Here is a 13,569-nt window from a genome sequence, read left to right as displayed (position 1 = left end):
TGTGGAACACCTTGCCAGAGATGGTGGTAGAAGTAGATACATTACCGGCATTTAAGAGACACTTGAATAGGCACATGGATAATAGGAAAAATGGAGGGCTAAGTAGGAAGGAAGGGTTAGATTGACCTTTTAATGTACTCCAGGATCAGCACAAAATTCTGGGCTGAATAGCCTGTACTGTGTTGTAATGTTCTGCAGTATGTTCAAAGAAGGTTCTGGCTGCTTCATGACTCAGTGGATAGTATTCTCATCTGATTCCCCTCCAGGAGAGAACAGTATAAGGCAAGCAGACACTGCCTGCGCTCCTGTAGATGCCATATTTTGAATGTCTCCTATTGACATCAATGGATCTGGGGTTGAGAGGGTGAACAGCTTTAAGTTCCTCGGCATAAACATCACCGAGGATCTCACGTGGTCTGTACATACCGGCTGTGTGGTGAAAAAGGCACAACAGCGCCTCTTTCACCTCAGATGGTTGAAGGAATTTGGTATGGGCTCCCAAATCCTAAGAACTTTCTACAGGGGCACAATTGAGAGCATCCTGACTGGCTGCATCTCTGCCTGGTATGGGAACTGTACTTCCCTCAGTCGCAGGACAATGCAGAGAGTGGTGTGGACAGCCCAGCACATCTGTAGATGTGAACTTCCCACCATTCAGGACATTTACAAAGACAGGTGTGTAAAAAGGGCCCAAAGGATCATTGGGGACCCGAGTCACCCCAACCACAAACTGTTCCAGCTGCTACCATCTGGGAAACGGTACCGCAGCATAATGGCCAGGACCAACAGGCTCCAGGACAGCTTCTTCCAGACTAATTAACTCATGCTGATACAATTATATTTCAGTGCGATATTGACTGTCCTGTTGTACATACTATTTATTATAAATTACTATAAATTGCACAATGCACATTGAGACGGAGACATAATGTAAAGATTTTTACTCCTCATGCATATGAAGGATGTACGTAATAAAGTCAATTCAATTCAATATATTAAATTGAGGTCCAATCTACCCTGTCAGGTGGATGTTAAAGATCCTATGTCCCTGTTTTGAAACAATGCAGGGGGTTGTCTCCAAGTCCTAGAGCTGGTATTTAAATATTTCAGGCAACAATATTAAAATATGCAGTGTGGTCATTGATCTCATTGGTGATTGCAAGAGCTCGCAGTACACAGATTAGTCTCTCATATTACAACAGGAACTACAGTCTCATTGGCCTGCAAAGAGTCTTTGGGACATTCTTGTATTGTAAATGCCATAGAATATATACCTTTATATTCCTTTTACTCTCTAGTGAAGGCACTAATGATGACCTCAGTTTCCTTGGGCTCAGGTAACTTCAGTCGAGTTTCCTGATGCCCAGCACTAGCCAGTGACCTATGCTTGATCATACATACCTATGGATATTGTGTTTGACTCTGGTGCACGTGGCCCACCTCAGTTACTCCTAAAGCAAGCCCATCCCCAATGAAGAATGGTCAGAGGAAAATGGGCAAACAATTTAGCCCTAGCTTTTTTAAAAAGGGAGGGGAAAAAGAGATTGATCAATCCTCACTAAATAGGATGAATATTCTTATTTTATTCTACATCCGAAAACGGACAATGAAATGCACTGTTACTCTTTGCCAGAGGCATTACAATACTCTAACTACACAGTTTCGCCCACCTCGGCTGCTTCGCCACATTCATATCGCACAAAGTCCAATACTGACACGCCGCTCATCTGCAGGAACTGCCCCACCGTTGTGCCAGAGTCCAGCAGGAATGGCTGAGCTAACATCTTGGTCTCTGAATCATCACCAGGCGGGTCATCCATTGACCCCACAGACGAAGGCATCATTCCCACAATATGTTGTCCCAACCTGCGGCCTAGTTCAGGCAGGTTTATTTTGGAATTCTGTTCCAGGGCCCTGTAGACCACCAACGCACCATATTTTCCAAACATCATCTTTGCAAGGGATGGGTTGTCTGCTGGCAGCTGTCCATGAACATATGTACCAATGTACCAGTCAGATGGCACAGCCACCCAGGCAGCTCTTCTGATTGCCATGTTCTCACCAAGGTTACCTTAAAGGATTTTATTAGAAAAGGGAAAAGTTAAAATGTTTGCAAAAAGCAGGATGGCTCTTTGTAAATAAAGTCAAGATACCTCATGTACGTCACCCAAGGATAAAGGCAGAACAGCTCATTGAGCAGAGATTGCACCCCCAGCCTTACCGATGGCCAGAGCGAGCTGGTCAGCGAGAGCACGGTTGTCTAAACTTGTTTTCAATTGCTTTATTTCTTCAGCCATAAGGAAACTCTGCAAAGTAATGAGTAAAGTTTTAATATATACAAACTTCTAATTGGAAATGCACTCCCAACCCATCCTTGGACAAACAGTTTAAGCTGAAGCCTGCAAAACAGAATGGAGGGGCTTACTGAGAGCAGCACATGATGATTTGTGACACTATTTCCCCTCCTCTCTCTAAAAGGCAGCTATGTGCTTCCACTTGGTACATCTCACTGTAGTGTTGAAACCACCTGTCATTACTTTGTGACACCAGCATATTGATACTCCAATACACATACCTCCAGAGGGAAATACTGAACAATCTAAAGCTGCCTCAATATAAGGATGGTGAAGAGTGTGAGAAAGAAAAGTAGTCAATCTCTGATAGCACAGTAATCCTCCAGAACTTGCCTTTTGAAGAACTCATTGGGGATATCAAACTTTGCAGAAATCCCCAAGACATGGCATCTTAGGTGACAAGTTAGGCATTCCATCCAGCACTCAAACAAAATACTATCGACACTGAAAATTTGAAATAGAAAATACTCAGCAGGTCAGGCAGAGTGAAACAGAATTTGTGTTTCAGGTCCTTTGTGGTGGACTGATCTCTACCTTGCTGAGGCCAGGCAGCAATTCTCAGACACTGCCTCACCCTTATCCCTTGAGAGGACCCGATTCTGGACCATCAGAAACTGTCTCCAACACCATCACTGACCTCGTCAACTCTGGAGAATTCCCACTGCCAACAAACTCAAAGTTCCTTCACTGTTCACTTCTACCTCCTACCCACAATTCACAAACCGGACTGTCTCTGTCTGCTCCTGCTCCACTGAACTCGTGTCCTCATATCTTGACTCCATTCTATCCCCCTTGGTTCAGTTCCTTCCTACCTACAACCATGACACTTCTCATGTCCTCCATCTCCTCATAACGTTCAATTCCTATACACTTGCCCATCCCTATACACTTCTATCCCCCATCAAGGCCTTAGAGCTCTCCACTCCTTTCTCAATAAAAGAACCAACCAGTTCCCCTGCACTACCACCCTCCTCCGTCTGGCAGAACTGGTCCTCACCCTCAACAATTTCTTCTGCTCCTCCCACTTTCTCCAGACTCTTAAATTCACTCGTACTATTTCTGATAACTCCCTCCCCTTTCTCAATCTCTCTATTTCCATCTCTGGAGGCAAACTGTTAACCAACATCTTTTATAAACCTACCAATTCCCATGGCTATCTTTACTATACCTCTTCCCACCCTGTTTCCTGCAAAAATGCTATTCCCTTTTCTCAGTTCCTTCGCCTCTACTACATCCCCTGCTGGTTAACCGTTCTTCTATTCTCCACTCTGGCCTCTTATCTCTTCTCTCCTGCCTACCACCTCCCCTGGTCCCCCCCTCCTTCCCTTTCCCCCATGGTCCTCTTCTATCAGATTCCTTCTTCTCCAGCCCTTCACCTTTCCCACCTGCCTGGTTTTACCTATCACCTTCTAGCTATCCTTCTTCCCCCCCCCCACCAAACCTTTTATTCTAGAGTCTTCCGCCTTCCTTTCCAGTGTCGAAGAACGGTCTCGGCCTGAAACGTCAACTGTTTGTTCATTTCCGTAGATGCTGTCTGACCTGCTGAGTTCCTCCAGCATTTTTGTGTGTGTTCATCACCTGAAACGTTAACTGTGTCTCTCCTCAGATGTTGCCTTGAAGTGCTGTGTGTTTTCAGCATTGTCTTTCTATTTCCTCCTGTGCTTCTGCAATTGCTGAGTTCATGTTACAGTGGGAAGCCACTAGTCCTTAATAATGAAGTATGGAAAATGCAACCAACCCTAATAATCTCTTTTCTTACAGCAAATTGGTAGCGGCTACGACCCAGTCACTCAACATCGGAACCAACATTCCAGGGTATTACTAATAGTTAATCAGATGTTCTATACTGCTAAAAGGACTCCCAAGGCTTGAGCAGCCAGTGGAGGGTGATTCTTCAAACACGGGTTCACAGAACCCTATAAGGGAATGGCCTGGAGGTGGTGTGGTACTGGCTGGATCAACGATGAAAGGTTTTCCCAATCCTCCAAGCAGCTCAGCTGGACAGGGTTAGCCAGTTAAACTCCACCTGTTTCCCACTTGGAAGGGTCCTTAAACCTAGAATGCTGGTCTGCACCTGTGTCCTCTGGGCTTAAATAGGAGTATCCTATCAATGAGGGTATCAAGATCAAAGCAGTAATAGGCCTGCATATACAGTATACACTGTTTAGTCGCTTAGATTGGAGACTCAAGCAATGATAATGGGTATCTACTGGCATAGACATAGAAAAGAGACAGAACATGGACAAACCTTGGTATAATCAATGGTATTTGCCTGCTTGGAGTGACAATGTTCCATCGTGGCCACTGCTGCCTGCTGCACCAACTGCTGGAACTTTATATTTCTGGCAACAAAGTCAGTTTCACAATTGACCTGCAAGGGAAGAAACATTATACTAAAAAAAGGTCCACTTGACACACACAAGGGTGCGATATTAGACAGTACTGGAGTCCATTCAGCCCATCACACCAGGGTCAATTCCCAACAGCTATCCCACGAGTCACAGGTGGTGATGAGTCATCATAAAAGAGTGACATAGAACACTTGGGTGAATGGTGCTACAATAACAACCTCATGCTTGATGTCAACAAAACCAAGAGCTAATTGTTGACTTCAGAAAGGGGAAGTCGGGAGACCACGTGCCAACTCTCTCTTTGTACGCAGCTTCAAATTCCTGGGCATTGACATCTTGGATGGCCTGTCCTGGGCCTAGCACATTGATGCAATCTCGAAGAAGGCATGCCAGCACCTCAAGAAGCCTGAGGAAATTTTGCATGTCACCAAATATTCTAACTTCCACGGATACACTGTTCAAAGCACCACAGCCAGCTACAGCAATTCCAACACACAGAAACACAAGAGGCTGCAGAAAGTATTGGACACAGCATTGCCAGTCATTGGCACAGCTCTCCTCCACATTGACAGGATGTTTTGCCTCAAGGCGGCGGCATCCATCAGCGAAGATCTCCACCATCGGGCAGGAGGTACAGAAGCCTGAAGTCCCACACCACTACGTTCGGGAACAGCTACTTCCCCTCAACCATTAGGTTCTTGAACTGACCTACACAACCCTGATCACTACCTCAGCAAAGGATCACTATGGACCACCTTTTACCCTACTATGAACTTGTCTCTGATTGTGGGGTTTTATTGCACTAATATCTGTTTTGCAGTTCTTCACTGTGCGTTGCCTGAACGTACATATCTGTGATGGTGCTGCAAACAAGTTTTTCATTGTACTTATACCTCATGTACATGTGGCAATAAAGCCCACTTGACTTGAGCAGCAGTAGGGAGTTTTGCACTGGAGTTTTCTTTCTTTAAAGCCTGTCTCTGATTCCCTTTGAAAATTATTATTGAATCTGCTTCCAGTGTTTTTTTCAGTTGGCATTCTATATGCAACTAGAATACAGAACACCATCATTAAAAAATTGTCACGGCCCTCTGTTGCTTCAGTATTTTTCTTAAAGTCAATTTTCTGGTCGTCAATCCTGCCTTTCATTTTAACTATTTCAAAGGAAATTTTGGACACAAGAGATTCCGCAAATGCCGGAAATCACACCAAATGCCGGAGGAACTCAGCAGGTCAGGCAGCATCTATAGAGGGGAATAAACTGTCAATGCTTTGGGCTGAGATCCTCGGCCTGAAATGTCGACTGTTTATTCCCGTCCATTGCCTGACCTTGCTGAATTTCTCCAGCATTCTGTGTGTGTGTTGCCCAAAGGGAATTTTCCTGCCTGTGACTTTTAACAGAAACTGCAGCCATACAGAATGGCCGGGGTGCACAGATTCAGTGGTACTTCAAAAGGAATAGAATGGGCACCAGATTGTGGGGAAACAGAGGGGTGAGTGGGACCAGCTGGAGGGCTCTTTGAAAGGGCCACACAGGCAGGGTCTGTCAGTACTGCAGATTCAGTAATTTAATACATTTCTTACTGTTCAAAAGTTGTTCATCTTTACCTCCACCAGTACAGCCAAGTTTCCATCGTGCAGCAATCCAATAAGACCCTCCTTTGTCTTCCGGCCTTGTAGTTTAGAAGCTTTACTCCATCCTTCCTTGTGGGCTTGTTCATGCAGCCAGGCTTCAGCCTTTGAAAAGAAGTCAATATTAACTACCAGTTACCCGGCAGTAAATTACTTCCCCCATGAGAAGATGGTGGTGAGATTGCCCTGATTTACCTGATGGATTCTCAGTTACAGACAGCCACCCATTTCCCAGTGTACCTATTTCGAGTCAATGATTCTGCTGTTATATATTTTCTCATCTATTTTTAAAATTACACAACTAGAGAACAAGTACACAAATTTACTGAAGCAGTTGATGTTAACAGGAAAATCAACTTTCCTCAAAACCATGAGTTGAAACTGGACTCCGTATCTCCAAGAGAAACAAGCCAGATACTTCGATCAATTGCTTGATTAAATAATGGAAGAGGTGCATATTGTGCTTTATTCCTACGTGACAAGAAAACCACACTTCAAAAGTAGTTAATTTGCTGGAAAGATCTTTGTAAAACCTGGAGGCTATGGAAGTCTCCCTGTGTCAGCATTAGCATCTTCAGGGCACTGGGAGTTTGATAATTAACCAGCACGTGTTTCCATTACATCTCGTGCTTTTCATTGGTGGTTCTATACAAGAAACAGCACAAGCATGAACTCTTGGTTCAATGGCTGGCCTGGGGAAAGTGACTGTCTGCTTTAAGTACTGAACAGGAGATCAGTGGCATCAGAATTAAGCTACTAGACAAGCAAGCAGAGTTCAGCACTACTGAGCTTCAGTTTGGTGGGTAATTTCAACACTAGTTAAAGAAACTATGTTCTGTTTTTTTTTTTGCTCTAGGTTACAGCATCTGTGTCTTCACTGTAACCGACAGGCCTGGCACAACACCTTTGACAGTTGGATTGCCTGCCATCAATCTCTGTGTTCACACACAAAGAATGATGGCTTGAATTGAAGTCATTGATTTATGCTCCTTCACTCTGGATGAGCTACTCTGCAGTACAATATTGGCTGAATGAATGTTAAAGTTACGTTCAAAGCACCATCAGTGGAGGAATTAAAACCTATGGCTATGAGACAGTGTTGATTACGTGCAGCATACACTCTGTTATGATACATATACCAGGGACCTCCCGGTTTGACTTCTGGTCTGCATGAAGTTAGCTCCTTCTAAGCAAGCTAACTGCTGGCTGCTGAACACACCATGATTAGAGAGAGGTACAAAAGTAATTAGCTGGGCTTCTGCTCCAATCGAGCCAGGTTTGCTAATGAGCAACTTGCTGAAATTTTCAAGTTCTGCAAGTGAAGAATGACCCCTTGAGGCAAGGTATCAAAGGAACCATAACATAGTCTTCAAGACAGCAGAAGCAGGGGTGGGGTGGGATTTAAGTGCATGACGGGGTAATAATGGGTGTAAGAGGTACAAGTGGAAGCAGGCCCTTCAGCCCTTTAGTTTTCACCTACCTGTTGAAGGTCACTGTGAAACTTCTCCAAAGCCTTCTTACAATTTGTAAATGAGTATCCTGTCTTCTTCCGGAGTTTAATGAGAAGATCTTTATCAGCTACTATCAATCTAGCCCCAGAACAGTGGAGAAACTGGGCTAGTTGTGTAGAGAAGATCTGCTGAAGACAAAACCAACATTTCTAATGGTATCAACAGACTTTAATCTTTCCATCCGTAGTCTGGTCTAACTCCTGTGTGATGCTACCTCATTGTTAAATATATTCAGTCAAAGACCAAAGTCATGGACAACACCCCCACCCACAACCAACAAAGCAGGATTATGGAAATATATGACACAGGAAGTGGCCATTCTGGTGACTGTGCAGTTGAATCCTGCCCAATCCTACTCCCCAGCTCTGTCTACAACACATCCAGCACTCATCCAAGTACTTTCTGAATACAAAACACAAAATGCTGTAAGAACTCAGTGGGTCAAGCAGTGTCTGTGGAGGCAAAGGGTGCAGTTTGATGCTTCAGATCAAGACTGCATCAGGACTGAGAGGAAACAGGAAAGGGTGCCAGTGTATAGCAGTGCAGCAGGTGGGAAGATAGGCTAGAGGTTAGAAGGTGGTAGACGGAGCCATTTCAGGAGGGGATAATGTGCAGGTGCAAGCCGGTCGGGTAGTGGATAGGAGGGATGAACAACGGCACAAGAACATAGAAACAGGAGTCGGCCATCTGGCCTGTTGAGTCTGCTTCACTATCCAGTAAGATCATGGCTGATCTGGCCGTGAACTCAACTGCACTTACCTGTCATTATCCCATAACCATTAATTCCCCCTGCTATGCAAAAATCTATCTGTGTCTTAAATATATTTAATGAGGTTGCCTCCACTGCTTCACTGGGCAGAGAATTCCACAGATTCACCACCCTCTGGGAAAAGCTGTTTCTCCTCATCTCCGTCCTAAATCTATTACACTGAATCTTGAGGCTATGTTCCCTAGTTCTAGATTCACTTACCAGCCTCTACCTTATCTATCCTTTTCATAATTTTCTATTTGTCTGTAAGAACTCCTCTCATTCTTCTGAATTCCAGAGAGTATAGTCCCAGGCGACTCAATCTCTCCTCATAGGTTAACCCCTTTATCCCTGGAATCAACCTGGTGAACCTCCTCTGCACTGCCTCCAAAGCCAGTATATCCTTCCTCAAGTATGGAGACCAGAACTGCATGCAGTCCACCAGGTGCAGCCTCACAAGTACCCTGTACAGTTGCAGCATAACCTCCCTCCCCTCTTAAATTCAATCCCTCTATCAACGGTGCGGAGGTGAATGCCTGTGGGAAGAAAACACCAGGGCTGTAGGTTACTTGAAATGGAAAACATTCAACACAAATACCATTGGGTTGTAGGCTACCTAAAAGAAATATGAGATGTTGTTCTTCCAATTTCAGCTTGCCCTCTCCATAGCAATGGTCAGTGTGGGAGTGCAAAGGAGAGTTGAAATGACATGCAACTGGTGGGGCACTGAGGAAGATCAGCCATGAGCAGGCATCAGGGCTGAATGCCCTACTGCTGCTTCTAATTCTAACACTCTCAGGTATGTCTCCCAATTCTCAACCTCTCTGCTAAAGGGACTAGGCCTGTCATGATCTTGCACTCCTCAATTAAATCTCATTACAGCTGCTTCTGTTCCAAATGGAAAAAGCTGAGCCTTACCAACCTTTTCTCCTAACATTAATTCTTCAGTCCTGGTGACATCCTTGTGAATCTCCTCTATTGTTATCACATTCTTCCTGTTGTATAGTGACCAAAACTGTACACTGTACTCTAGCTCTGAGCCAACTAGGGTTTTATAAAGTTCCAGAATCATGTATGCTTTGGGCTACAGAGGAAAGTATCCAGTGTGTCTTTCTTGATTTTACTAGCAAGCAGTGAGGGGATGCAGCCCATGCTTGCCATTTCTCACACACTGAGTACTTCATTTCAAACATTCCTCAGTGGGGGCACTTCCCTCAAAGCAGACCAAGAAACTTGTGGGGCCAATAACAAATATGCTTCAAAGAGTGGTATTTTACCAGGCTCCTTCCATTAGTACTGAAGCTGTATGAGAAAAGCACTGAATCCCAAGCTCTATTAAGATTTCCCCAGCAAAGCAGGATGAAGAATACAAAACCTGTATAATAAATCAAACACCGCATTAGGTAGGAAGTTCCCTTACTGTCTGGCTTTCTGATCTTCTCAACTTTCACTTATATGGATTACTACATCATTGGAATTCAGTTTGAAACTCAGCATAAGTTCAGAACAATACACAGAAAATGCTGGAGGAACTCAGCAGGTCAGGCAGCACCTATGGAAATGAATAAACAGTTGATGTTTCAGGCTGAAACTCTGAAGGGTCTCCACCCGAAACATTGGCTGTTTATTTAATTTCCATAGATGCTGCCCAACCTGCTGAGTTCCTCCAGTATTTTGTGTGTGTGATTCTGGATTTCCAGCATCTGCAGAATCTCCTGTGCTTAGATAAGTTCAATTCTAGTCACACCACAGGCTTCAGAGAAGGTAGAGAGGAGATTTACCAGGATGCTGCCTGGACAAGAAGGCATGCCTTGTGAGGATAGGTTGAGCAAGCTAGGGCTTTTTTCTTTGGAGCAAAGAGGATGAGAGGTGACTAGACAGAGGTATACAAAACAAGAGGCATAGATAGAGTGGACAGCCAGAAACTTTATGCCAGGACAGGCATTTGATAAGGTGCCACACAGGAGGCTGCTCAACATGATAAAATCCTACAGCGTTACCGGTAAAATACCGGCATGGACAAAGGAATAGCTGACAAGCAGGAGTCAGTGAGTGGGAATAAAAAGAGGGCCTTTTCTGGTTGGCAGCCAGTAACTAGTGATGTTCCTCAGGGGTCCATAGTGGGACCACTGCTTTTCACATTGTTCGTCAATGATTTGGATAATGGAATTGATGGCTTTGTGACAAAGTTTGCAGATGATACGAATATAGGTGGAGGAGTAGGTAGTGCTGAGGAAGCAATGCGATTGCTGCAGGACTTAGACAAATTGAAAGAATGGGCAAAAAAGTGGCAATGGAATACAGTGTCAGGAAATGTATGATAATGCATTTTGGTGAAAGGAACAATAGTGCGGACTATTACCTAAATGGGGAGAAGGTTCAAACATCAGAGGTGCAGAGGGACTTAGGAATCCTCGTGCAAGACTCCCAGAAGGTTAATTTACAGGTTGACTCTATAGTGAAGAAGGCAACTGCAATGTTGGCCTTTATTTTAAGGGGAATAGAATATAAAAACAAGGAGGATGTTGAGGCTTTATGAGACATTAGTCAGGCTGCACTTGGGAGTACGGTCAAGAGTTTTGGGCCCCATATCTCAGAAAGGATATGTTGTCATTGGAAAGGGTCCAGAGGAGGTTCACAAGGATGATTCCAGGAATGAAGAAGTTAACATATGAGGAGTGTTTGGCAGCTTTGGGCCTGTACTCACTCGAATTTAAAAGATTGTGGGGGAATCTCATTGAAACCTACCGAATGTTGAAAGGACTAGGTGGGGTGGACGTGGAGACGTATCTAAAACTAGAGGGCACAGCCTCAAAATTGAGGGGCGACCTTTTAGAACGGAGGTAAGGAGGAACTTTTTTTTAGTCAGAGAGTAGTGAATCTGTGGAATGTTCTGCCACAGACTGCGATGGAGGACAAGTCCGTGGGTATATTTAAAGCAGAAGTTGACAGTTTCCTGATGGGAAACTATCAGGTGTATGGCAGGTGTATGGAGTTGATATGATCTGGGATCAGCCATGATGGAATGGCAGAGCAGACTTGATGGGCTGAATGGCCTAATTCTGCTCCTATGTCTTGTGGTCTTACGGATAGAAATGGCTAATATAAGGGGAAACAATTTTAAGATGATTGGCGGAAGGCATAGGGGAATATCAGAGGTAAGTTCTTTACAGAGAGTGTGGTGGGTGCATGGATAGTGCAGATACATTAGGAGTAGTTAAGAAACTCTTAGATCAGCACATGGATGATAGAAAATTGGAGGACTATTGAAAGATTAGTAGGTTGGCACAATATCATGGACTGAACGGCCTGTACTGTGCTGTAATGTTCTATGTTCTATAACCCTACACAAGACTATTAATTCATTTTGGCATGAGATTGCCAATCATTAAGCACCTTCTGCAATTTTAACAGTTCAACTTGTTTGCATTTTCATTAAAAAGTGAAAATCATCGTAGAGTATAAATTTTATCAGTTTAAAAACACAAGTTGGAGGAATAGGCCAACAACTGCTCAAACCTACCCCACCACTCAATATGATCATTTTGCTCTATCCCTCTATTCCTCTTCTGTACCGGTTTGATAAAACCTTTAATTCCCCGATCGTTCAAAACTTTCATTTATCTCCACCTTAACTGCTTCTAATGATCCAACCTCCACAACCCCAGGGTATAAAACATCAGAAGAGAACGTTCAGCCGTCATCCCTCTGCCAGCCCCTCAAGAGAGCTTTCCAATAACGCAAAAGGCGCTCAGTGGGTCAGGTACCATCTATGAATCAGGGCTTCGACTCGAAACGTCAGCTGTCCATTTTCCCTCCATAGATGCTGTCTGACCGACTGAGTTCCTCCAACACCTTTTAAGTTGCTCCAGGTTTCAGCGTCTGCAGTCTCGTGTCCCCTCTTTCACCCTGTCTTTCCCCACCGGATTTCTCCTTCATAAATTTAAGATATTCAATTGCTCTTCCAAAGAATCTCTTTCAACACATGGTGTATACATGAAGATCTGTCACTCTAATTATTTTGATTATTTAAAATCTTTGGTCCCTATCCCTCTGCATATTACTGTTGTACTGCATCAGACGATCATGTTCGACCGCCCCGCAGGAAACCACCCGTTTCTCCCTGCTCGCCAGGGGGGAGGGTCGCGTCTGAAATCCTCCAATGAGATAACAACGCCCGGCAAATATCCACTTTTAATTGGTCAAACCTTACCGTCCATCATTCCCTCCCAGCACATTAGTTTTACCACGCAGCCTCTGGCCTTCTACAGATTGTTTTCTCTCCGCCGGAATCCTATTAAAATCGTTCATCGGTGTCGCGGTAACCGGATAGAAAGTTATCTTTACCCTAGAGATCCCGGTTCGAGCGGTTCGCAGGGCACACAAGACGACCATATTCACCGGATCAATGCTGCAGACACAAGGCTACCATGCCACCGGAAGAAAACAGCGACGGAAAGCCTACAGGGTCAAACTACAACAACATCTCACCCAGAGGACACCAAGAGAGGGCGGAGTTTGAATGCTGCTCTAAGTTTCTGATGAAAACGTTTGAAATCTTACTAGAAGAAAATAAAACACGTTTCCCCTTGTCAAAGTATGAACAGAATATAAAAGTCAGCCCTCTTTTTCCTTACTACATTGGGTGAACAGCACACTTGCCTCTAAATCAACACGTTGTGGGCTGGGGCCTATGCACTGTCGGTCATAATATTTCTTTGGAGAATATGCGAGCAGGTGACCAAGGGTTATGGGGAAAAGACAGGTAGCTGGAGCTGAGTCCATGGTCAGATCAGCCATGATCTTAATGAAGGGCAGAACAGACTTGGCAGGCCAGATAGCCTGCTCCTGTTCCTATTCCTTATGCTGTTAGGAGACATCTCTGATTCTGGCTCCTTTACCATCACCGAACTTAATTGCCTCATCACTGGTGCCTGCATCTTCAGCTGCCTGAAACTCCTTTTCTAAATATT

At 44.3% G+C, this 13,569-nt stretch overlaps 1 protein-coding gene across 4 annotated transcripts in view; it reads right to left on the bottom strand.

Moving 5' to 3' along the window:
• Positions 1–907: 907 nt before the first annotated feature.
• Positions 908–13,569, bottom strand: part of tsfm (Ts translation elongation factor, mitochondrial) — a 32,016-nt gene continuing 19,354 nt past the window's right edge. Inside the window, exons 1-6 of one of the 4 annotated variants that reach the window (XM_072248991.1) lie at positions 9,519–9,771; positions 7,818–7,976; positions 6,314–6,442; positions 4,603–4,725; positions 2,222–2,306; positions 910–2,071 (exon numbers count right to left, since the gene is read on the bottom strand). In XM_072248991.1, the coding sequence (XP_072105092.1) occupies positions 1,653–2,071; positions 2,222–2,306; positions 4,603–4,725; positions 6,314–6,442; positions 7,818–7,976; positions 9,519–9,668 (1,065 nt within the window). In that variant the 5' untranslated portion in view covers positions 9,669–9,771 and the 3' untranslated portion in view covers positions 910–1,652. Of the gene's footprint in view, positions 2,072–2,221; positions 2,307–4,602; positions 4,726–6,313; positions 6,443–7,817; positions 7,977–9,518; positions 9,772–12,943; positions 13,044–13,569 lie in introns of those variants that run through there. The other 3 variants (XM_072248992.1, XM_072248993.1, XM_072248995.1) reach the window with 3 other exon arrangements.

Source organism: Mobula birostris, chromosome X (assembly GCF_030028105.1).
Source record: "Mobula birostris isolate sMobBir1 chromosome X, sMobBir1.hap1, whole genome shotgun sequence".
Taxonomy (NCBI): Eukaryota; Metazoa; Chordata; class Chondrichthyes; order Myliobatiformes; family Myliobatidae; genus Mobula; species Mobula birostris.
This window is presented reverse-complemented; position numbering and strand designations above follow the sequence as displayed.